Here is a 25,091-nt window from a genome sequence, read left to right on the forward strand (position 1 = left end):
TAGTCCTGGGCCCGACAAACATTTCTGAGCGGCCTGGGCATGTTGGGCAAGTACATTCAAAATATCCTTGGTATTTTTATAAGATGGGGCAACAGCATTGGAAAAACCCTATTCAGAGAACAGGCACACCTTGATCAGAAACAGTGCAAGATTTAAATTTTCAGAAGGCAGGTACAGCTAGGGCAGCATTGGCACAAACCTTTCCCATCATGGGACAGGTCGAATAAGTGAGCATCAATGCGGCTTTACTTCTTTTGAGAACTGGTACTGTATGGCAGTAGCAAAGCAAGCTTCCTTCTCCCACAGAAGGTAATAGGTGCATGGTTAAGGCATGAATGTCGTATAGATTATGCACACATCTTTGGAGTGGGTGCTTAAGTCCCCAAGATGAATGTATAGGTGGATGAGTTAGTTAAAATGTGGGCTTTGACAACATTCTTGCCTCGTCAAGCCAGCATCCTAAGCCCGGCTGCTGTCAGTTGCATCCGGCTGTTTGTGTCGATTCTGTTTTGTTCCATCTATTGAGAAGTAGACTTCACCTGGTAGGTTATTGCTATTTGGAGGAGCCTCCTTACAGCGTAAATAACTAGGGGCCATATGTACAAACACATTTTCCCATAGACACAGAATGGGCAAAACTGCTTGCTACATCTGGCCCTGAGCTCTGAACAGGCCACGCTCTCTCATCCTTGAACCTCAAAGCCTGTCTAAACATCCCCTGTTATTAGGTTTAAAATTGAGATCAATCTTGTGTTTAAGGACGATGGTAATAGAAACTTGGCATTGTACCATTAGGCAGCTGTGCACGAAAAATAAATAATGTTTTTAATTCAGGCTAATCAATGAAAATGGACTTCTAACTTTGTACATTTAAAGCCAAGAATGAACACCTGTGTATGAATACATGTGCTGAATGTTAAACCTGCCTGCATCATATCTGCACTGCAGACAAGGCCGGCTTTAGCGGTGGTGGCCCCCAGTGCGACAAGGGTTGTTGGCTCCCCCAATGACCACCTTCTCCACACATCCCCCCACTACCACCCTCCAACAGTGCCCCTCATTTCTCCATAGCTCCTCTCTCCCACACGCATTTCTTTTGTTTTATAGCGCTACTCATACCAGTGTAGGGTGTCAGAACCCTTTGCATCTCACACGCATTGTACAGAGACAATGGATTAAACATGTGTAAATCAGTCCATTCTTACAGAAACAAAGAGGACTTATATGGTGCATGCTATCCATACTGGTAGGCGGTATAGTTTAAGAGTGATTGTTCTGTAGCAGCACAAGCTCGGGATTTAAAAGGTAACGCCGTGGTTGGGTTGATCTTACTAGTAAACACTACCCAAATGAAACCTTTTACTAATATTAGGATAACGACTGGAAAAAAAAAAAATAAAGCTGTAGGCTATACTTCGCAGTTTGCATGCAGCTCTTCAGTGACACTTAGGCCCTCATTCTGACCTTGGCGGGCGGCGGAGGCCGCCCGCCAAAGTCCCGCCGTCAGGTTACCGTTCCGCGGTCGAAAGACCGCGGCGGTAATTCTGACTTTCCCGCTGGGCTGGCGGGCGGTCTCGTTCAGACCGCCAGCCAGCCCAGCGGGAAAGACGCTTCCACGATGAAGCCGGCTCGGAATCGAGCCGGCGGAGTGGAAGCTGTGCGACGGGTGCAGTTGCACCCGTCGCGTATTTCACTGTCTGCGCAGCAGACAGTGAAATACATGTAGGGGCCCTCTTACGGGGGCCCCTGCAATGCCCATGCCAGTGGCATGGGCACTGCAGGGGCCCCCAGGGGCCCCGCGACCCCCCCTACCGCCATCCGGATCTCGGCGGTCCGACCGCCGGGATCTGGATGGCGGTAGGGGGGGTCAGAATCCCCGCGGCGGTGCAGCAAGCTGCGCCGCCGCGGAGGATTCAATGGGGCCGCGGTACACTGGCGGGACCCCGCCAGTGGTGCCGGTCCGACCGCGGCTTTACCGCCGCGGTCGGAATCCCCATTGAAGCACCGCCGGCTTGTCGGCGGTGCTCCCGCGGTCCTCCGCCCTGGCGGTCAAAGACCGCCAGGGTCAGAATGAGGGCCTTAATCACTCACTCTGCTATGTTAGGATTGTAACTTTTAACCTGCAAGTAACAAAAGTATTTCTCTGACAAAAGCAGTGACCCACTGAACTACCTACCTTTTATGCACTTTAGTGACCTTTGTGATCTGCATGGTACACATTCATTGTAGCAGGCATATTAACCCTCTGCGCTACTTTATAATGAGTCAACTGTTCCATAGGTAAAACTGCAATCTCTCTCCAGAAAGTCCATTAATCATCAGAGTTATCTTGACATTTTTAGTGTAGCCTGAAGATTGCTAAAGGCAAGAAATTCTGCAGCAGGTGCTTTTAAATCAGTGCTTAATTTGTAAGTAAAAACTTGCCGGTGCCCAAAGCCCTCCTCTTAAACATGCAGCTGCTGCACTTAAATGTTGGAACACGGAATACTGAGGCAGCGTAATCCTGCAGCCATCTCGGGCCTGTCAATCCATTTACAGCCACTCCCTGCCCCTTCAGCTCACTCTAGCAGAGTTCTACTTTCTCCTTTTGTGACGCTTTTTCGTTTTCTCTTCCTCCGTCTTTCCCAAATTGGATTTTTTCTCGCAGCAAATGCTGGAGGCAGAAGAATAAGCGCCGGCCCTCAAAAATAAGCGCTGGTGCTCCGCATCGGAAACAACAAGCACAAATGAAGCACTGTTTTAAATCCATAAGATGTTTGAAAACTCGGCGGTCCCCCTCGACCCCGACCCAGGTCAGCACCTGAGGGATGGCACTGGTCGCACTGCCCTATAGCCAGGGCCACTGAAATTATGCTGCAGGAGAGGGCCAAATTATGCAGCACTGTTGAGTAAATTATGCGGCAGGAGAAGGCCAAATTATGCTGCATAATGCGGAACTTGTACTAGTATTTTTTCATTATTTTGTCATTTGTAACCTGGCTAACACTGTCTGGGTATTAGTTGTACCTCATTAGTACTAGTTCAATACCCAAGTATTGCAGTAAGTAACAGAAAGGTGACCAGCCCAGATTTGCAAAGGGCATTCCACTACGCAGCAACAGGTGTTGCTTCATTATTGGTAACTTCTGAACCATTTGGGCTAGAAACATTTCTTGTTGTTGTTAGAATCTGCAGATTATGCGGCTGATGATGGTTTAAGTGGCATCTGTGGCAAATCTATATTTACGCGAAAATCACCGCAGCCGCACAATCACATAATTCCAGTGGCCCTGCCTATAGCTGGCCCTGTCTGTAGGCTCCAAGTTCTCGGCACCCACCACTCGTTGAGGTGAGAACCTAGTCTGAACCCTTCAGGAGTGGGCACCCGAAACACTGGCACAACTTTCAGTTATTTTATGATACAAACACTGATAAAACCATAACTCCTTCTTACAGCTTGATCTGCTGAAATATAAGGACTTCTTTTGGTGTGTGGCACGGGGACCTTAATGCACAAATAATTATATCCTGAAAACATGGGATGCAGATTACACCTTCATTTAGGAGAAAAAGCATCATGAGGTACCCATGGACATGATTTCTTGCTGACAGTAACAGAGTCTTAAAGCACATATTTAAAATGGAAGATATGTTGTGGAAATGTTTTCAGTTGAAAGGGATGAAATGCTCTGACATGTGATCTAGAAGACCTGGGTTCCAATCTCGGTTTCCCCAGTAGACCCCTGATCTCAAGCAGATCACTTCTTCTCCCATTGGCTCTCTGTCTTGAAAAATAGGGAGAGTTTAAACACAGGCTACATGCATGAATGAAGAATTGCACACATAACTGGAAGTTAGCAGCTGTCTTGTATTCAAATCCATCCTTTAGAAGTGAATACTCACCAGGTGCGAAAATACATTTACAAACAAATTGTGAGAGGGACATTTATTTTATTAGAATTCTAACACAGTATTCAGTACATAGGCCACTAAACTAGTTATTTTATAGGTTACTACGTTGCTTATGTGTGCTGCATCGCAAAACATGCCGAGCTTGATATAATACACCCTACTTGTGGTTCCTTGCAAGGAAGTGAAATGCAGTTTGCCAGTGTAAAGTAGCTGACATCCTTTAGGTAACAGTGTACAGACACATACCAGATCCTAGAATTGACACATATATGTAAAAGTAAGCTAACTAACCGTAGAAAAGTGGAGGAAATCTCCCCTTTCCCATGGTCACCCTTGATTGATTTTAAAACTTTTCCTGCATCTTAAATGTAGCAGTTATTAGGACTCATTGTATGGCACTACTATTTGTTCGCAAAATGTGTGTGCTCTGGCCCTAAAACTAAATTGGTAAAATTGGTTTCATCCAATAGGTCTATTTAATTTTCTAGTGAGGCCATAGTCAATGGCGGAGAAAAAGTACCAACGGTGAGTTAAATGCCATTAGTGAGCTGCAGTGTGTATTTACACCACCTGTACACATAACACCTGTATAGGGCTGTCATGAGCACCCACTGTGCTCTGACTGGGCTGTGGTTTACAAGCATTGCAGTCAAGAAAAAGTTGTCTTGCCATGTAGGAAAACTGATTTTTATATACTATTGTCACCCCTACAGTTGTGCCTTGTAAGCCCACATGGCGGGAAAACGAACATATAAAACCAACTGGCACACTACATATCGGAAATAGGTGCCCTCACTATGACAGTAACAACAACAAAGTGATGGATGAAATGCTTGTATAATCTCAGCCACTGGCAATCGCTTGGGCCACACTCTAATACATCATTTTTCGTGGCTACCAGGCCTACTGTGACCAGTGCTAAACCTGGCTGATGAGCCCTAATAAGGGCAAAAACCTGTCCTAGGTTCCTTGTGTTCTAGTTCAGGGAGGATCTTGCCTGGGAGTTCGGGCTGGACTGTTCCCATTGAAGCAGGGTTGAGACTGATTTGCACATAGCTGGGTCCAAACTGAGGAGGCATGGTGGGAGAAATATAATGGACTAGGATGTGGCCCGAGCGATTGCCAGTGGCTGAGATTCATCCAAGCATTCCATGCATCACCCTGTTTTTTGATGCCCTAAGTGTGACGGGCATGCCAACACATGGGTGTTGTGCTCCCTGTGCCACTGGGCCCACACTACTGGCTGATGAGCCCTAATAAGGGCAAAAATGCTCCCAAGTTGGTGACCTGGCCTGGTCATTCTGGCTGAACTGTTTCCACTTAAGCAGGGTCCAGACTGATTTGCATATAGCTGGTTCCAAACTGAGGTGGCATGGTGGGTGGAAAAATAATGGATTGGGATGCAGCCCTGAGCGACTGCCAGTGTCTGAGATTAAATCGAACATCCCTCCATCACCTTGTTTTTTAATGCCGCACTGTGACTGAAGGCCTAACAGCTGTTTTCACTCTGTTGGTTTAGAATGCATAGGGCTAGCTATAATTACAATCATTATTTTGTTGCATCGCTTGGAAAAATACTTGAAAATTTAATCAAAGTTACTTTCCACCAATTTAATTGGAAAAACAGATTTCTGATAATGTTAGTAGAAAAGTAAGCTAAAGCTGAATCAGAACCCATTTGCCAATCAACTTACCTGCAGGGGCTGAATACACCTTTGTGACTGGAGTTGATAACCATGCCTCCAAGAGCAAAAAAGCCTCCCCTCTTGACTCAGGAAGGAAGGAATGCTGTCAACAAATGGCCATGTAGCAGGGAATTAGCCATCTGTGGGGAGGGATAGGACAAGAACAGCTGGCAGAACAAAGGACAGCTTTAACACAACCTCTTTTGACTAGGGAAGTGAAACATGGCTGCTCCCATTCATTCCAAGAGTCCTTGTCGTCCTGTTGATAACTACCCCAGCAGGAGGGAGAACCAGCTGTGATTCTGACAGAGGGAAGAAAAACTCGTCTAATTGCAGGGTGGTTTTACAGAGAGACAGAGATCCTCCTAATGGAAAAAGGGTTCAGCTACCTTAGATGTAGGGCTTCTGGGAATTTTACAGCAAGGCAATGAAGAATGCTACAAAAGGCTGTGGGCAAAGGGTGACAAAATGGAGAGGATTGTGTAGGGAAATGTCAACAATCACTGGCTAATACACAGGGCAAGACTGATACCATACCACCAATTCTTCAGAACAATCTTGGTACAAAGGGACTGGAAATGTTCTTCAAGCGTCAGGTGGCTGATCTCCTGTTTGCCCACTCTAGGAACACAAAAAGGAGAAGGACTCCTGAATTCAACAATGCCCAGCTAACCGCAGAGTTCTTAACTTCAGAGCAGCCATGTCTGGAGAGAGATGAAGTGCCTAGAAGCTTGCCATGAGGTTATCAGGGCTTCAGGAGGGACCAGACGGAACCATTCCAGCAGTTGCAGAAAAGTGAGATTTCCGTAGCTTTTTGCACTTCCGGAAGCCAGGGAAAAGGTTCTGAGGTTTGATCAAAGTGGTCAGACTCAAGGAAGACATGAAAACTACACTTGTTCAGCTCCGAGCTATTAACTGCACAAAAAAGTGGCTCAGCAGGACACGCCCTTAACATGTTTGGCCTTGGGGAGACATGCCCCATTACAGCTTCCGACCACTCAAGGACTTTGAGAACCACGTAAGTGACTTAGTCTGAAAGTAAAACCTGGGACTGGGGTGTCATGGCAAATCCATGCCAGCGACAATGCAATTGTGGCAGCTACGAAATCTTGGCCCGCTGGAAACTTTTGGTGCCAAAATCAACAGCTTCACCTGAAGCTTAACGTTGACGTATTCAGCGTTGAGGGACTCTGGCCAGCTTCAGCCTTGGTCCTCGCTCCGCCGGAGGGGGTTGGCTTCCATATGACCAGCTTCAGCCTTGGTCCTCGCTCCGCCGGAGGGGGTTGGCTTCCATATGACCAGCTTCAGCCTTGGTCCTCGCTCCGCCGGAGGGGGTTGGCTTCCATAAAATGAATACGTCGTAAAGTATTAAACTTTGATCGCGATGACCTACTTGATGTAGCTGTCCTCCACTCCATCACCAACAGCCTAACTTTGCACCTATATTCAAGTCAACCGCAAGCTGTTACTGCTAAGTGGCGCTTTACTTTTTCTAAGTTTTTTTCCCTTAAACATTTAAAAAAAATCATATCTCCAGTTGTCCTGATCTCATTTTAATGATTTTAGTGGCTTCGTGCTTATTAATTATTGTTGTTCCTAAACTGGTGTGGGAATTTTAATGTACTTTATTTTTTACTGTAAAATTCTTGGAATTGCTTGTACTTAACACCCACTTCCCTGAAGAGTCTGTGCTGCTGGTCCATACCGAGACGTGGATGAGCACAGAATCTTTTGGACTGTGTTTTGGCCAAACCACATTGTTTATTTAGTTGGTAGGAGTCTAGCCCTGGCAAAAGAGTAACCCAATTTCGGACATCAATGCTCTCGATGGTGTGCATTTCATAAATAGTGTTATAAAGTATTCCATTACACTGAACATTTTAAAGGACTGCTGTACACAGGTAATGCTGTAATGGAAATGTGGCTAATTAATAGCCATTGGCAAAACTAATAGGTCTGGTATTTTTTTTTCAACTGAAAGTGCTTATTCAATGACAGGTGACTGTGCATGGTTGTGCTGACTAGGAAATGCAAAAATAAGTAAATGCTTGGAACGAGGAATAGATGACTGAGTGTTTGCATGAATGAATGGATGACTGGGTGAGTGTATGGTTGAGTGATTGGGTGAGTTGATGTTTAAGTGGATGGATGAATGAATGAATTAATTAATTAATTGGCAGTTAAAATGGTTTAATTTCCTCGGGTATAACTTGCCATCACGATAGTAAGATGTAAAGGGTCTCTTTGTTGCTTAAAAAGTCATATATTTTTTCATTTTGCATTTACAGCTATACTTGCATGCAACTCTTAAGTTTTTCGCCTCCATCAGTATCACCAGCATCAAAGCACTGTGAAGTGATTGGAACTTGACAGATCGACAATGAACCCTATAAACAAAAAATAAAGACCGGTGGAATAGATGCAAAAGGATTTCCAGAATATGACAAGATTTGCACCAAAATACCCAAACATCAGTACCATCATGCCATGCATGCCAGGTAAGGATTATCACAGGGATGATCACTATCCTATCGTGCCAAAGAGATTCACAATTGCTATGAATTTCCACTGCTATCTTAGGGCAAATATTAGTCAGCACTGGGAACAATGATGCCAAAGATGCCCACATTGTGCCACGAATTAATACATTAAAGAGGGGGCAAGATTTATGTCACAGTAAGCACCACGATGCCATAGATGTCCACATTATTCTGGTCATTACCACCTTAACGCGAGGGCCAGCATTTGACTGCATGATATGTTGATGTTTGATCCTGCACTGGATGTCACTGAAGGATGTCACCTGAACTAGGGTAATCACTGCAGAAACACACCCCCACTGCACCAGCACCAGAGAGCCACTGTCCCCCACACATTACCCACTATTCACCTATAGCCCAAATGAGACAGGATACAAATAGCAATGGGACCTGTTCTAGAGCCTGCCAGTGAGCCAGGATTCTGGGCATTGCTCGTTGCACCCCAACGTTTCTTCCCTTCTTATGGTGCTTCGAAGCATGTAGACACCATTAATACATCACATATGTCAAAACAGGTAAATATTACCAGTTCTTTTCATCTGAGCAGCATGCACTGATGGAGGAGCATGTACTGAGTCTGGCTCAGAAGAGTTAATGTTTCAACGCCAGATGCAATGCAGGCGGCAGCAACCAGGTAGCACATCATACATCTTAATGGTCCTGCCTTCCTCCAGGCTGCAACAGTACAGGCGTGGTCTCCGTCCCTTGTAGTAGCAATGCTTGGGAGATGAAGCGACATCCTAAGCTCCATGGTGGGGGTCCAAAAGGATGCGCTCAGCAGCGTCTCTAGCAGCTCGTCACTACCTTCTTAGTAACAGAGCTCAGGAGGAAGTGATGGGAATAAAGATATTGTCACCCTCCACATCTACCAGTGCCACATTTGCTGCTCTGTTACTGAGTGCCACTGATTCTGCTTCTGTCACCCTCTGGAATATGGGGGCCAAAGCAATGCCCGTGGTTTTGCATCCTGAAAAACATTACTAACGTCACCCCTTGAATTGGCCACAGCAGCCATGCACGCTTGAGAGAAGAGGCAGTGTCCTCAGCTCCATGGAGGGACCATGCATGGGGGCCATGGTGGTGTCTCCCGCTGTCGGTCACTGCCTTATGGGGGCAGCAGAGCTCTGAAGACAGCGGCACGAGTAAAGACCACGTGATGCTCGGTGCCAGAGAGAACGCAAGATGCTGCTATGGGGCAGAGGGCCATGGAATCCTCTTGAGGAACCCTCAGCTGTACGGGAGCCATGGCGATGTCTCTTGCCTCACCACCTGTACCAAACAAAGCAACTCAAAGGAGGACCATGGCAGTGTCTATGACAAACACCTTTCAAAATAGGGGCTCCTGCTACCATATGAACTTATACAACATGTTCACAAATTAAATGACCTGGCAAATAGGAAACGGGAAAAGCTCCACAGATCCAATTTCCAATAGCTGTAATTCGTGCAGGTCCCAAAAGTGAACAATATTTTCAAATACCAAATGAAAGAGCGAGTTAATCTGCTACCCCCCGTCCTTATACAATGTAAACCACATATGGTACTGCAGGCTGCTAAAACTATCACCCTGTCACACCTAAACATGGAATATAGGGTGAAATCTCCTGAAACATGTTCCTGGTCATTCAAAAGTTTTGTGGAAGGCTTGTAGATTTAATAAGGCAATAATGCTATCCTCAGTGGTGGGGCATCTACACAGCACTGATCTGCTCTCTTTCGATCCATTCCCCAATAAAGCCATGTGAACAATTACACTTCTAAATGGCTACTGAAATTCTCTGAGAGAGAAACTATCTGAGCCAGTGCGCCTGTCATGTACTATGATGTGCAGGCTATTTGACGTGGTTTGTATTAAAGATCTTTCTGAAGATAGCACCTATGACAGTGGTTCCCAACCTGTGGTCCGGAGAACCATGGTGGTCCACAAAGCCTCCTCAGGAGGTCCACGACTGCTTAGAAAATTAAATAATATTAACAGATTTAGGGGGTTATTACAACTTTGGAGGAGGTGTTAATCCGTCCCAAAAGTGACGGTAAAGTGACGGATATACCACCAGCCGTATTACGAGTCCATTATATCCTATGGAACTCGTAATACCGCTGGTGGTATATCCGTCACTTTACCTTCACTTTTGGGACGGATTAACACCTCCTCCAAAGTTGTAATAACCCCCTAAGTCCCCTGCTTTCAGTACGGACTCAGTGGGGGGTCCCCCGGATTCCAATAATGATTCAGTGGTGGTCCCTGGGATCCAGTAATGAGAAAGTGGGGGTCCACAGAAGTCAAAAGGTTGGGAACCACCAGCCAATGACCTTACACACACTTCATTTCTTGTCTCTCTGTTCATGCCGGAGTGATGGGTGCACTGCTCTGAGCAAAGGAACACCAGTACAAGAGTGAATACATTGAATACCTCATGGGTAGAGTGAACATAGTCCCTGCATCCAGACTGACTGGAAGGTTCTGAAACATGGAAGCTGTGATTGGTGGAAGTGGCCTATTCATGGATCCAGTTTAACCAAAGGTATTTAAGGATTGGGTCAACCTGAACATCAGGCTTTTAGTTAAAACCATTAGAAACAACCCATTTGGATGCCGAACACATGACGCATATAGAATGCTGAGTTTCAAAACTACTGCGTAATCATGGACAGTCCCAGGATGAACATTCCCCACCTTGATACAGCATTCTAAAATGCAACAGCCAATCAATGAACACATGGGTTTTGTACGGTAGCTAACAAGAAGACTGAACCCCATAGGACACAGGAGGTGTGTCCGAAGGCAGGATGGTTGGAAATGAAGTAAGTGCGTCATCTGCAGCAAGGAATCCGAATAAAAGAAAGGCAAAACATGCTTCCTGGTTAAAGAGCAAGTCTGAAGGGACCGAGGGCAAAACAACTAGCGCACCCTATAAAAAAAAACATTGGATGAAAATCAATTATTAGATCTAGGAGGGAAAGAACTGGAACAACACATCCGGAACCACGCCTGCGTTGATCACGCAAGCAGAACGATGCTTGCCTGAACAATGCAGGCCTTTTTCTCTGCCTTAACCACGCATGTGCTAAATGCACATGCGTAGTTAAGGGAAAGAAAAAGGAAGATCTGTCGGGAGAGGACGCAGTCAGGTAAGTGGGGCTAGGGCAGGGTTGGGGGTAGTTTTTAGGGGCGGGGGAGGAGAGTGAAGCGGTTGGGGTGGTTAGGTTATTTTTTAAGGGGCAGGGTGGGGGGTCGGTACTATGGTATTTCGGGCGAGGGTGAGGGGGTCAGGGTTATTTTGTTTTTAGGGGTGGGGCTGGGGGTCGGGGTAATTTTGTATTTGCGGGGTGGGGGATTGGGTTTTTAGTGGTGGGTGGTCGGGGTAATTTTGTACATAGGGTGGGTGGGGGGGGTCGGGTTTTTAGGAGTGGGGTGTGGTGTAAGGGTAATTTTGTATTTGGGGGTTGGGGTAATTATGTTTTTAGGGCGGATGGGGGGCAGGTTTTTAGGGGTGGGGTAATTTTGTATTTAGGGCGGGTCAGGTTTTTAGGGGCGGGTGGTCGGGGTAATTTTGTATTTAAGGCCGGTGGGGGAGGGTTATTAGGGGAGGGTTGGGGTGTCGGGTAATTTTGTATTTAGGGCGGGTTTTTAGAGGTGGGGGTCAGGGTAATATTGTATTTAGGGCGGTGGGGGGTCGGGTTTCTAGAGGCGGGGTGGGGGGTTGGGGTTATTTTGTATTCAGGGCAGGTGGGGGGGTCGGGTTTTTAGGGGCAGGGATGGGGATTGGGTTAATTTTGTATTTGGGGCAGGTTATTAGGGGTGGGGGTTTGGGGTAATTTTGTATTTAGGGAGGGGCGAGTTTATAGGGGTGGGGATTGGTGTAATTTTGTATTTAGGGTGGGTGGGGGTGTTGGGTTTTTAGAGGCGGGAGTAGGGGTTGGGGTAATTTTGTTTTCAGGGCAGGCGGGGGTCAGATTTTTAGGGGCGGGGGGTCGGGGTACTTCTGTTTTTAGCAGCGGGGTGGGGGTAGTTTTGTTTTTAGGGACTGGGTTGTTTTATTTTTGGGGGTGGGGTTCAGTTTTAGGGCTCAGGGTGGGTGGGGGGATATCGGGGTAGTTTTTAAGGGTGGGGGGTTGGAGTACTTCTGTTTTTAGGGTGTGGGGGTGGCATGCAACAGCCACGCATGCCATTTTCAAATCGTTGTAAAGGCGTGTGTGGTAAAGACATGCATGGAAACAACACAGTTGTTGTTCCGATCGCGTTGTTCAGGCATGCGTGGTTGCCGCATGCGTGGTTCCATCATGCAACCGATCTAGGGAGGAGAATAGGTAACTCACTACTTGGCTGAGCAGTTGTTAAAGAATCTTAAATAACTCCTGTGAGTCACCAGTTTACCATCTCTGGTGGATGTGGGTTTAAAAGGTTTATTATCCTCAACAGTTAACGTAGCAGGATGTAGAGAGCTTACGAAAAGGAGATCAACAAGGCATGAGACTTTAAAGATACTTCATAGTGCGCCAGATGTAGCAATATTCTGAATTGCGACCCGCAAATTGCGAGTCACATTTCGGAATGTTGGATGGTGTCCCTGACACCATCTGCGACTCGCAAGGGGGTCGCAAAGGTCCACCTCATGAATATGAATATTACCGAATCTCAAAATGGGTTTTGTGGATTACAAAGTGCATTTTGCATGTCGCAAACAGCGGAATTCGCTGTTTGCGACGTGCAAACTGCTTCCTACATCTGGGTTTAAGTTCTTCTGTAAAGAACAGCTTTTGAAAATGTTTTTTTTTAAGAAGCAAATGAGGCAGAATAAACATTGTGTTATTCGGCACAGGTATAAGTCTAGAAAGGCTCCAGCTAGTAAATACAACATGCTTGAATACATGGCCTGCGCCCTACCGACCGAATATAAAATATTATAAACCTTTTAAAAGAGAGTGCTCCCCAAAATAGGTCAGTCCAAGAAGGATAAACTAACACTATTAGCAATTTCATGAAAAAGGCAACGCCACAATTATTTCTGTACAACATAACGTGCATTTGTCATTCTAGACGTCACAAACAAAAACCAGTAACAAAAATGCTCAGGGCAAATCTTAACTCCTCATAAACACAATAAAACACCACCCAGGCACCTGCTTCTTGCAGAATAAAGAAACGCAGACCTGGTGCGATCGTGCTGCAGCCAAAGCAGCCGCTGCGACACCCATCTTGCGTGTGGGTCATCTGGTTTTCCATTTGACATAAAAGAACAAAAAACATGGAACTTCTAGAATGTTGGGCACATCAGGTGTTTGTTGAATGCTGTGGGACTGGCTATAGTTTTCCCCCTAAGTATTTTCTCTTCACCCATGAAGTCAGAAGAGGTGGTGGTGGCCACAGGGTTGGTGAACCAAATAGCCCAACCTTTGAAAGAAGAAGGGCCTGTTTTAGAGTTGGTGGAAGGGTTACTCCATCACAAAGGTGACGGATATCCTGTCTGCCGTATTACGATATCAATAGGCTATAAGGGAATCATAATACGGCGGAGGGGATAACCGTCTCGTTTGTGATGGAGTAACCCCATCCCCACGCTCTAAATCAGGCCCCAAGTCTTAGCAGGCTGGACTGGGTCTTTGTTGGTAGCGGATGAATGATACCATTTTGCTGTGACGGTTCCAGCCATTTATTGTTGAAGCATCTGATTTGTAAAATAATCAAAGAGATTCCTGCCTCAATTCACAAGGCTTCACACAGATTCTCTAGAGCGTGGAGAGCCTGGTGTACACTGTCCTGGGAGCAGCAGCTATGAGATTCCTGGACAGCAGCAGCTTTTGGTCAGAAGCCTCTTTTGTAATACTGAGCACCACAAACTAACAATCCTCCTGGATATCCGGTAAGCAGGCACGCGTAACAGCTAAATATGTGCCAGGATGGAGCCTGTATCATGCCTTGAATCTGTTGGCCATAGCCTGATCAAGCATGAGACCACCTACCAAAACGACAGCACTTTGCAACACATTTATGTAACACTTTTCATTACTGTTCAAACTGGAAACTGACCTTCTCCATTTAATGTGGCCACCAATCGACACCTGAGAGTAAGCCAGGGACCATGCATTTGTAGGTGACCGGATACTTCTGAATCGCAGGTCTTCAGTTTGGATTCTTCCAAATCTCTCTCGCTTGCAAACTTAAGGACCTAAAACATTGGTGGAGGAGCCGACACGGCCATCATAAATTGCTTTATTCTCCTCGAGGTGTTCAGGACTCAATGGCCAGTGCTTACTACTCTAACACAAAGTAGAAGTTTCTGCTTATTGGGTGTTCATTATCATGCTCAGTAATGTCAGGGCTGTTGGAATTCTGGTTATATAGGTTGATCCACTTCTTTGAAGCAACCATAAAACTAAAACCAACAGGGGCTGAACCCAGAAATATCAACATGGCACCAACAGACGGTTTGAAGGCAGCAAGTGTACCAAGAGTACAAGGGGTGTCTGAGGCTCCTTCTCTTTGGAGAGGGCTGAAAGAAACTCCACTGACTCAGTGACACCGAAAACAATCAATAAAGGCTCCTAGCTGCCACCCCGATGACAGGGTTGAATTGAAGAGCTTGCAACATTTCCTGCTGCTCCTTTGTGACAGTTTACGCAGTGAACAGACCCGAAGAATGTAAAGTGCCAGCAAGAATAAGCTTTGGAAAAGAGTCTAGTGTCATTATCCTTGGGGGAGAGCTGACGTAGGCAGCTTCTTCGGATCCCTGGGGTGTGGTCATCACTGCATCTAGAGGGGTCTGGTGACATGCAGCAAGCAGAGCCACCATCTTGGAGTTGAGAGGAGCTTTTAGTGGAATAGAAGGATTATTTTCCACAGTGTGGCAACAATGTTTCATTTCATTCTGTTACATCCACAATGCCTGATTTCCTTTTCTTTTTCTGGGCTGCTAACGTTTGTCCCAACTGGGACACCGTTTCAAGACGACATCACATGGCAGCTGTTTTGACTCTGCACCCAGTTCCACACGCAGGCTTCATCAAAGCAGTTATCCAGCCACTAGAAACAACTCCTGGAACCTGCCATTCATTACCAGCTGATGCCTTGTGAGCAAAATGCAGAAACCATAGAGGACAAGTCGTTTTGGTCAGCTGGGAGCGAGTCCAAGAAGAGTGAGAGACAATGGGTACTACATCAGTCTCCAAATGTGTTATCCGACACTAGTAATGGGGTCCTAGTGCTTGTCAAGTGCACCATGACCACTGCAAATTTATCGACCCGGGGAGCTATCTGCCGGATGGATCTGGCGACGAGCTAGGATTAGTGGAAGGAAATCCGTGGCACTGCTCGCGTGACTTGAATTCGTGGATTAGAGGGAAAATAGCAAAAATCCCAGAACCATGGGCCCTAAGGCCTGTGTATGGAACAGCTGAACATGTGAGGAGCAGGATGCAGTCCATGTCAATCAGTGGAAAAAAAACTGGTGAATACCCTTGGAAGGGAAGGGGGGGTGGCTGCATAGTTATTCTCACACATGCCTGGTAGATGCCACACTGAATTATATGTATTAAGAAGTCACAGGTTCCACACATTGGTGTCAGCGTACCTCAGTGCTTAATTTGTGCTTGTTTCCAGTGCGGGGCACCAGCACTTACTTTTGAGGGCCGGGGCTTATTGTTCTGCCGCAAGCATTTGCTGTGAGCAAAAGACAAATATGGGAAAGATGGAGGAAGGGAAAAACGAAAAAAGCGTCACAAAGGGAGAAAGCAGAAAGTTGCAAGAGTGAGCTGAAGGGGCAGGGAGTGGCTTTATAGGATTGAAGAGGCCCAAGGTGGCCTCAGGATTACCCAGCCTCCATATTCTGTGCTCGCAGATTTAATTGTAGCAGCCGCGTGATTAGGAGGAGGGCTTTGAGCACCGGCACGTTTTTATTTACAAATTAAGCACTGACGTACCTACAGGATGGATCTGGGCGAGCCCCAGTGCAAAGGAGTATACTTGTTCAACAGCATCACTTAAAAAAAAAAAAGGAACAGGGTCATTCAAATGAAGGGAATATTCACAAATTGCATACATCCAATACTGCTACCAAATAAAATGATATAATCAGCAAGTCACAAGGTTCCTTTATGAAATCGGAAATTCGGGGCCAAAGAATTGATAACATTATAATCTAGAAATCTCTATTATGCATGAATGGAGTTCAGCTCATGCCATAAAAATAGGCTTTCTGCCTGTTAATGGGAAATATGGAAATGAATTCTCACCTTTTAGAACAGAATAGTATACATTTCCCCACCGCCCATTATGAAATAAGGCCTTTTCCAGAAATAATACTATCTTTCAACATATTTATGATCATCACAGATGCTGCAGTGTTTACAGAATTGAAGAGTAAATTTGCATATCTGCAAAACCAAGCAGTTAAAACTTAAATTTATGTTACTGCTAAGCTGCAAGTTTTTTTTTCTTTTAGTCAAATAAAAATCAGATATCCCAGTGGTTGGAAGCGGGTGCGGTAGCTAAAACCTCGGTACCACCTAGCAGTTAGGACGAGGGAAGCCAGCGCCCAACCAGCAGCAAAATAGCAGGCCCAGTCACTCTGAGCAAGTCGGTGGTATTGGACGCACTTGTGCACGGTAAAAGCTGTGTGTTTTACCCAGTTAGCACTTGTGTGCAAAACATATTTGTGTTAATTTTGCGTATGTTGTTAAGTCACAGATTTACACAAACTGGTGGAGAAAAGTGCTTGTGCAGAACACAGGAGTAAGCAGCACTTGCGTACATCTCTTTATGTGCGCAAGGTCAACAGTGCCACTACGTCTGGCTTTAAAGGAATGCTGTATGGTAATGTGAAGCATTGCAAGTAAATAGAATAGGAATAGATATGTATTTGTGTGGAAGATAAGGCCTGTAGAATAATATTGGTGAGGGTAATGAGGTCATATGACAGTTGCACTGTAAAGCCAGACCTAAAACTCCATGTAAGTTAATGACTGTCTTCCTCCTATCTGCTCCTGCCAAAGAAAAACAACATAAATTATCTAGTTATCTAAGACAATTTAACAGCATTCCAATGTCCTTGTGTGCCTCTGAAGTTCAAGCTTAGGCAGTTGGATGAATAAACAAAATGATCATGGCTGGGGCAGGCAGGCACGTTTTGCACACACCTTCTGCCCAATAGTAACATCTCCTTCTGACTCCCAATGTATGGGTGGAACCAAAGACCCTCTCTAGTGATGCTCACACAGTTGTCTGTTTAACATTTCTTGGAGCCACATCTGAGGGACCTTCGAAAATGGCGTTTTGCTTTAATAATGATGAACTAAAATGTGCGTGTTTTTGTTTCTTAAACTTTACTTGGTATGTAATTAATGAATAAATAATGACAGTTTATATTTACAGAAATAATTGTGTGAGTTTTTTCTTAATATTGCTAACTGGAAAAAAATACAACACTTCATGAAAGAACCCATTGGAGAGCTGATTTTCGTGGTAACAGCCCACTAGCCACCTACTAGCGATTAAGCTGGATCCTCGTCCATCAATTTTGAGCGGCATTGTTGGATACACAGATTCTCTTGGAAAGATCCAAGACACCGGCAAATAATTTGTCTGGAAGAGAAGCAACAAAGTTCAGCAATTAAGGTAACAGGTGAAGAATGAGTCCCATGAGCATTAAAAAGGTCTGTCCGAGATGAACACAGAGAGATTGGGAACTGGCAGGTTCGATTGGTTTAAAACACAAAATTGACTTGGCCAGTAAGAGCCAGTAGAATCGAACTGCGACAGGGAGACATCTCCACACCGGGGAAGGATGGCAGCCTGAAGCCGAGCAACTCCTCCAGCTCCTTATGATATTTGGAGTGGGCGATAGCACCTGTATACATCTTTCTCCGCCTGTGGCCCAAATTGTAGAACTTTGTTGGATGGCTAAATCTAAGCCTAACAAACTGCCTGATTACCCAGAGACACCATGCACAGCTCCTCAGGAGTCGATGGGGAAACTTGCAACGTGGTATCATGGTGTCGACAGCTCCTCTAGGCTCATACTTCAGGTACAGCTGCAGCCAGCACCACTGTACATCTGAGATATGTTGATGCAGCAAGATCAGAAACTACCACAGTCATAAACCGGAGTGCTGTGCTGCTACAAGGAATGCCATTCTGCTGGACTACTGCTCTAAAGGAACTGCTGCCCTGCTGTGCTGACCTGCTGCCCCCTGCCCTCTTGCCTGGGGTAGAAGAACTGAATATGCAACTTCATCTTGAACCCAGGACCCCCGAGTGACTCTAAGGGCTAGTCTGGTGGCCTCCTGTTCTGAGCCTCAGGGACATAAAAGGCTCCCTAAACAGCTCCTGGACTCAGCTGAAGAGCGTACCTGACCCAAGTGATGCCCCTCAGGTCCAGGACCCTTAGTGTGGCTCAGTCAGCTTAAATCAATAAAGCTTTTGGGGTCTTGACATCTGCAAATGGGCCAGTTTGCAACAAAGACTGTACCGCTCGTACCGAAAATCAGTGTGAAGCTCTGCCAGTCAAGCTCTTTGCACTGCAGCATTGACCGCTCGCGGGGGACCGCCAGTGCAAAGCTCCAGCCTGCCCATCCGTGATACCCAGCCTGCTCTTGATGCAACGCTGACAACCTACCGCAATGCTCTCCTTGCGGTTGTCTCTAACACGAATGGGACTCTTGGCACAAAACCTGAGAAGGTACAACTTCAGCAGGACTAATCTGGGACTGTAGTCAACCTGAGCTCCTTTGCGGTTGGCCTGAACTTTTTACTTTGACCGGCTCCTACACATCCAGATAGCCGCGGATTGTATTTTGTGTATTTAGGTGCCATTTTACACAAAAATGTTTAAATATTCATAACTCCGGTTCTACTAATTGGATTTTTGTAATTTTTATCTTGTTAAATTGATGGCATTTACTCTTGTTTTCTAACTTGGTTTGGTGTTTGTACTGTGTTACTGTTTGAAGGGTTGCACAAATATTTACACATTGCCTCTAAATTAAGCCTGTCATCTCTGTTCTAAGCTACCAGGAAATTAAGCATAGGTAAATTCAGGGTTTGCTTCTGCCTTACCCTGGCAAGGATTGTGGTTTCTGCTTGACTATGGCTCACATCCCGGTTAACCAGTTACCCGATTTCTCACAATGGCTGACACAGTCACTGAAGCAAAAGTCTTGCAACTAGAGAACCAAGCCAAGCAACTATAAAGCTGTGAAGGATTTCATTGTGGATGCAGAACATAGGACAAAGTGCATTATATGGTGTGGTGAAGGATTTCCAGAAGAAGTGGAGACGTACCAGGCCTTTGACAGCTAAACCACTCAATTACAAGGAGGACAAGTTACACGCATCACATAATGAGTTTCTTTGGTTATGCTTGATCAGACCAAATCACTTGAGAAGATTAAATAAAGACTTAGGGCCATAGCCACACAATGCATGCTTTTATATCCTATAGCTCAACATGCTCCATCGAGGTAAACCCCTCTCCTTTCCAGTGGCTTGGTATGGTCAACTTCTTATCAGATAAGGAAGCTCAAGTGAATTTGCATTATTGATGCAACTCATTTGGCCGCTCGGTCTGTGACAGACAGCAGTAGCCCTGGAAGGGGCACTAGCTAACCACAGGGTTGTGATCGTTGCCAAGCCAACAGGACACTTACTTAGAGGAACAAAACGATCTGGCTAAAGTTTGTCATCTGTGAGCCAACATCCCAAAGGGTCACCCAAGGATCTCTACAAAGAACCCAACTGGTCTATCCACCCAAAGGCCACTGATTCTCAGGCCACCAAGGTGGAAGATGGTCTCTTAGCTCCGCGTCCCTGTGTGACATAAGGAGCCCAATGGTCTACACCATATTGGTGCAGATGGTACATCTACTGAGCACCCCCAGTTAACAAGTGGTGTGGCGCACCCTATGTTCACACATGCAACTCTTTGTAAGCTGGTCTCAGATGATTACTGACATACTTGCTTTGCTAAATGGGTCTGAAACAAGCTAAATAACCATTCTTCTCTTGCTTCTATTTGTTGCAGATTTGGGTATTTTTCTTTCTCTAGTCAGGTAATATTAAAAAAGATCTCCCTGTCTTACAGGGGCTTGATGCATCAGAAACGGGTGATGAATACTTCTTATTAGAGGTGTACGAGGGTTGGTAGTTGGGAAGTGACATTGGTTTTTATGTTTTTTTTATTTTCGTTGTTCCAATCTCATTGGATATGGGCTTATTGACATTCTGGGAGAGCAACTCTAGCACCAACCATTTATATATCCCCTTGAGTCACAGACCATAGCTAGATTACCATCTCACGTACCCAAGTATTTTCTTGAACATCACCAGTGTGAATGATGAAATCAAAAGAGGGGAGTTTTAAACGTTGCTAAATATCAAGCCCTTTACAGCCTTTTATTGGAATAGGCTCATCTTTTCAGAATCCACAGCCGATTTTGTGGAGGTACAGTTTCACACGTGGTCCTCAAACAGCTTAACTGAGGGCTCACAGCAACTGCCTTTACTTTTGCAATGAAATTCACTCTTTCGCATTCATAAAGTTTGGTGCGACCCTCATGGTAGGTACATCTTGGTCTCAGGAATCTTTGAATGGAGACACTCACTGCCCTTAATGTGTTTATCCTGCCTGTATTAGTTGCATTCCACTCCTCTTTAGGCACCTTACTATTAAATACCCCTTGAGACATCCTATTGAACACCTGTGATTTCCATGGGGTTATGTCTTGGGAGGGAAATAGCATTCACCATGCGGCCCGAACCACACACACGGTTACATCCACAAGTGTTACAAAGAATACATCTTTAACACGCATTCCTTTACCATGCATATCTTTACTATGACATGCCTTAAGGGAAGCAGCCTGGCCAGTATGCACTTTACAGGCCCATTTCACTGATTAACATTGAAAACAAAATTCTGGCAATGGTGCATGCCATCCGTCTCATGCCATACATCCACTCCTTGAACAACCTTGCTTCAGGACAGGCTAGTCCAGCCATGATAAAATTAGACTTCTTTAGAGCACAATTACTTATACATGCCACCTCTAAGGAAACTTGACCCTCATCTTGGTGGACCGTGAGGTGTTGAATTCAGTTGGATAGAAATATCTCCTTGAGGTCCTTGCAACCATGGGGCTTGGTTCTAAATTGCTATCCTATAACTGGTTGATGTTAAAATGCCCCACACTGTGGTCAGCTTTTAATTCCTTATCTTCTTATCTGATTCCTTCCCAACTGCGAAGAGGATTTTCCATGGTTTTAGCCTTCCCTTTGCTGTTGACCCTAGCCACTAATCCTCTGGCCTGGCTCCTCGGAGGAGACCAGGCTGTAATGGGGTACACAGGAGGATGGGTTTGAAGTCTAGGTCTCCTTTTATGGTGACACCTGCTGATCCATCTGGGAGATTACCAGAGCTCAGGCTCATAAGTGCTCACAATCCTCAATCAGTTCAGACAAGTCTCCAGCCGTGAAATTAACTTCCCAAAATAGATCTGTTTCAAGAATGTGTAAACATAGCTGTCTGTTGCCCAGACCCGAAGGGGGCTGTGGAGGGGCTTCGGTATCTGGGATTGTATGCAACATTATCAACATCGAAGATATTGGAATAAGAATATCTTACCAAACTTGGAGTTATACACAGAGACCTGAACTATTGGGACCCTCTACCTTTATCTAGAAGGAAAAATGGCCATCACCAAGATAGTGCATCTGCACAAGTTATATTCCACCATCTTTCTTTTAAAAAGTAAATGCTTCCCTCCAATATTTTCTTTGAGAAAACAAGACTTCAAGAAAGTTCATCGCAAAATACTTCAGAAAACATTTTATTGGGGACTTAGCCATGATGGTCATCACTTCTGGCTACAGATTCTCTAATCTCATAGTCATTATTGACTGGCTTTATGGTCCTTGGAACGTTCCTACCTATACCACCAAAAGATGGGTGAATTACTATCACTGCATTGTCAATCACCCACTCAAATCATTCATTCACATCAAACGGAACACAATTATACCTCATTCTGTCATTACACCAAACTGGTGTCCAGTCAAAATGAATGCTGTGGAGAAGAAGGGAATTATAACCTCAACACATGGTGTTATCTCTGCAGGTCGCTCAGACAAAGACCAGTTTTTTATCTTTTCATATATTGTGCAGAAAGTCCTAGAGACTCAAGCTTTCAACCTGATCTCTCAATAGAAGCTAGAAATCAAGTTGGTACAGATGAAAATAGTGGGGTCTACTTGCAAAAATGCAAACACTGAACTCAGCAGCATCAGAACTTATACGTGTTGTAGCATTACGCTAGCTCAGAGCCACAGGCCAATCAGATCTTTTAAACAAAGCTGCCTTCTAGCTCATATGCTATTTTACGTACACAACAGTGATATAAGTAATAAAAAGAAAAACTGTCAAGGGAGCATAAACACAATCATCCCCTTTCACATAACACAATAAAACCCGAAAATAATAAATGCCAATAGCCAACCATAGGTTTGCCTGATCAAGATCAAGGCAATGTCCCTATGCTAAAGTCCTTCAGGCCCTACTCTTCTCCTTTTGAAGAACTCAGAATAATCCTTATCTACAATGTCACACGCTCTACTAATTTGGTAGAGATGGTCTGGAGTTATCAGATGGTAACTTTACATTCAGCGTCTATTTAATAGAGTTCTGTACCCCTGAATGTCCTTTTGTACCTCTGTAAGGTGTTTATTGGAGAGTGCCTTACTCACTCCTGGGCTGGGTTCATACTTGTTAATGTACTAATTCATTAAATAATCTTACCAATGGAAAGCCTCTGTTGGAGTGGGCTAGTGGAGTATCTGAAATTCCAGTGGTGTTGTATAACCATGATCTAGAGCGTAGTTGGTCCCACAAAGAGATGTGTACTTCAAGAAGTTTAGAGTGTAGTGTGAAAACACTAGAAACACAAATTAACTTTCTGAGGAAGGGGCAGGAGCATGATATGGGAAATCTAAAGTCAATTTTAAGTGAAGAGCAATTACAATGCTACTTTTATGATTTATATTGTGAACTAAATTATTAAGTGAACAATGTTTTATACTTCTAGCAAAGTACTAATAAATACATCTGAACCTACTCAATGCCATATAATTGCCTCGTATTAGAGCATCTATTTATCCCATAGTTCTATCCCCTCTCACAACTGCCATTATGTGAGTAACAGTTCATTACCCCGCACTTGCACTTAGTGCCATGTGGTTTTTAATATCTGCTGATAAAACTGTGTGATACAAACATGCTGCAATGTGGTTGATCATTGATGAGGGATTGCAGCTCACAGTTTCCATAATTGTGTGGATTCAACCGCGAACACGCTGAGCAAGATCTACAAGAAACCAATAAAAGTACAAACAAGCATCATATGTCATGTCACACTAGTAAACAATCCACAGAAAAGGAAACCAGACTTACCTGGAAGCATGTTGGCCCAGGTTTTCCTGGTGGGATATCAGACTGGTAGTAAACTTTGAGTTCAGGAATCAGTGCAATAACAGTCTTGATTACCAGGGAAATGATATCTGACCACACTTTCTTGATGTCTACTCCTTTTGACGAGAGTCGGAAAAGAATGCTGGAGAGAGTTCTTTTGCTACCGGTGTGGACATTGTCGGAGTGGATGAAGTTTCCACTGTGGACGTTAAGGGAATAGTTGGTCAAGTGCATAAATACGTGGTGCAGATTTCTGTGGTTAGGCTCTTGATATGGCTCTGTGCAAAACCTAGAGAGTCCATCTTTGGCTATATAGATTTCGAGTGGCTCTAGAGACTTCAATAAGACATAAAGGCGTATGTCAAATTTCAGCTTGTCAATGAGCAGCGGCTTGCTGATATATTCCTGGACCACAGATGGTCTGCTCTGAATGCTTCCCATCACCCTGATGTCAGCTGGATCTTTAATGAGGTAGATTCCATCGCCTTGACTTCCACCGTCTGGTTTCACAATGAAGGTGGGCTTCCACAATGGGTCTCTCTCTTTCACCATGCTTACCTTGGGAAGAGAAGGCAAGATATTAGGCGTTTATGCCTTTTAGAGTTTAAATTAGTTAGCTATCCACAGTCCTTGGCTAATTAGTATTAATCACAGGGCAATGCAATAGCAATACAAGCGCAATACGAATGTGTGTAGTTGAGCAACTTTTGCACCAAAAAACATAGATTTAAGGTTGACAAGATTAGGGGGATCTCGGGAGAGGCTCATGCCCAAAACATATGAAATCTGGGAAAACATGAAACTCATAATTTAAGGTCATACCAGGCCATACGTCTCACATGCAACGGACATACCCTTATGTACTACCTGCATGATCACTTGCAAATAAAATACCAATAATACACCGAGTGAGTACTTTGATGTTTAAGTTTTCCCTGAATCTGTGAGTAAGTAGCAGAAGAGAGACTCAATATATAACTGTACGTTTGTTTCTTCATGTATAACTATATTGCCCATCGAAAAGAGTTTAATGTTGGGGAAATTGTGCTTCATAAGAATGTATAAATAAAAGAATGTATAAAAATACAGAGACATAGACACAGATATAGACATAGACACACACACAACATTCTGTCACATAGTGACACAGGAACTCTAACTCCAAGGGTAGTTGGTTGCAGTTATAGACATAAAGCAGTGGTTCCCAACCTGTGGTCCGGGGACCCATGAAGGTCCATGAAGCCTCCTCAGGGAGCCCGCGACTGCTTAGAAAATTAAATGTTATTAACAAATTAGGTCCCCAGCTTTCACTAATGACTCAGTTGGGGGGGGGGGTCCATGGATTACAATAATTATTCAGTGGGGGTCCCCGGGTTCCAGTAATGATAAAGTGGGGGTCCACGGAAGTCGAAAGTTTGGGAACCACTGGCGTAAAGCAGTGGTTCCCAACCTTTTGACTTCTGTGGACCCCCAATTTATCATTACTGGAGCCCGGGACCCCCACTGATTCTTTATTGGAA

General features: G+C 44.8%; 1 protein-coding gene across 1 annotated transcript in view; it reads right to left on the reverse strand.

The window, feature by feature from the left end:
* Nucleotides 1-25,091, reverse strand: part of TTLL11 (tubulin tyrosine ligase like 11) — a 490,512-nt gene that overhangs the window by 275,640 nt on the left and 189,781 nt on the right. The window contains exon 4 of the mRNA XM_069241682.1: nt 23,554-24,129. Coding sequence (XP_069097783.1) covers nt 23,554-24,129 — 576 coding nt within the window. The remainder of the gene's footprint in view (nt 1-23,553; nt 24,130-25,091) is intronic.

This window comes from Pleurodeles waltl, chromosome 6 (genome assembly GCF_031143425.1).
Source record: "Pleurodeles waltl isolate 20211129_DDA chromosome 6, aPleWal1.hap1.20221129, whole genome shotgun sequence".
In the NCBI taxonomy this organism is placed as follows: domain Eukaryota; kingdom Metazoa; phylum Chordata; class Amphibia; order Caudata; family Salamandridae; genus Pleurodeles; species Pleurodeles waltl.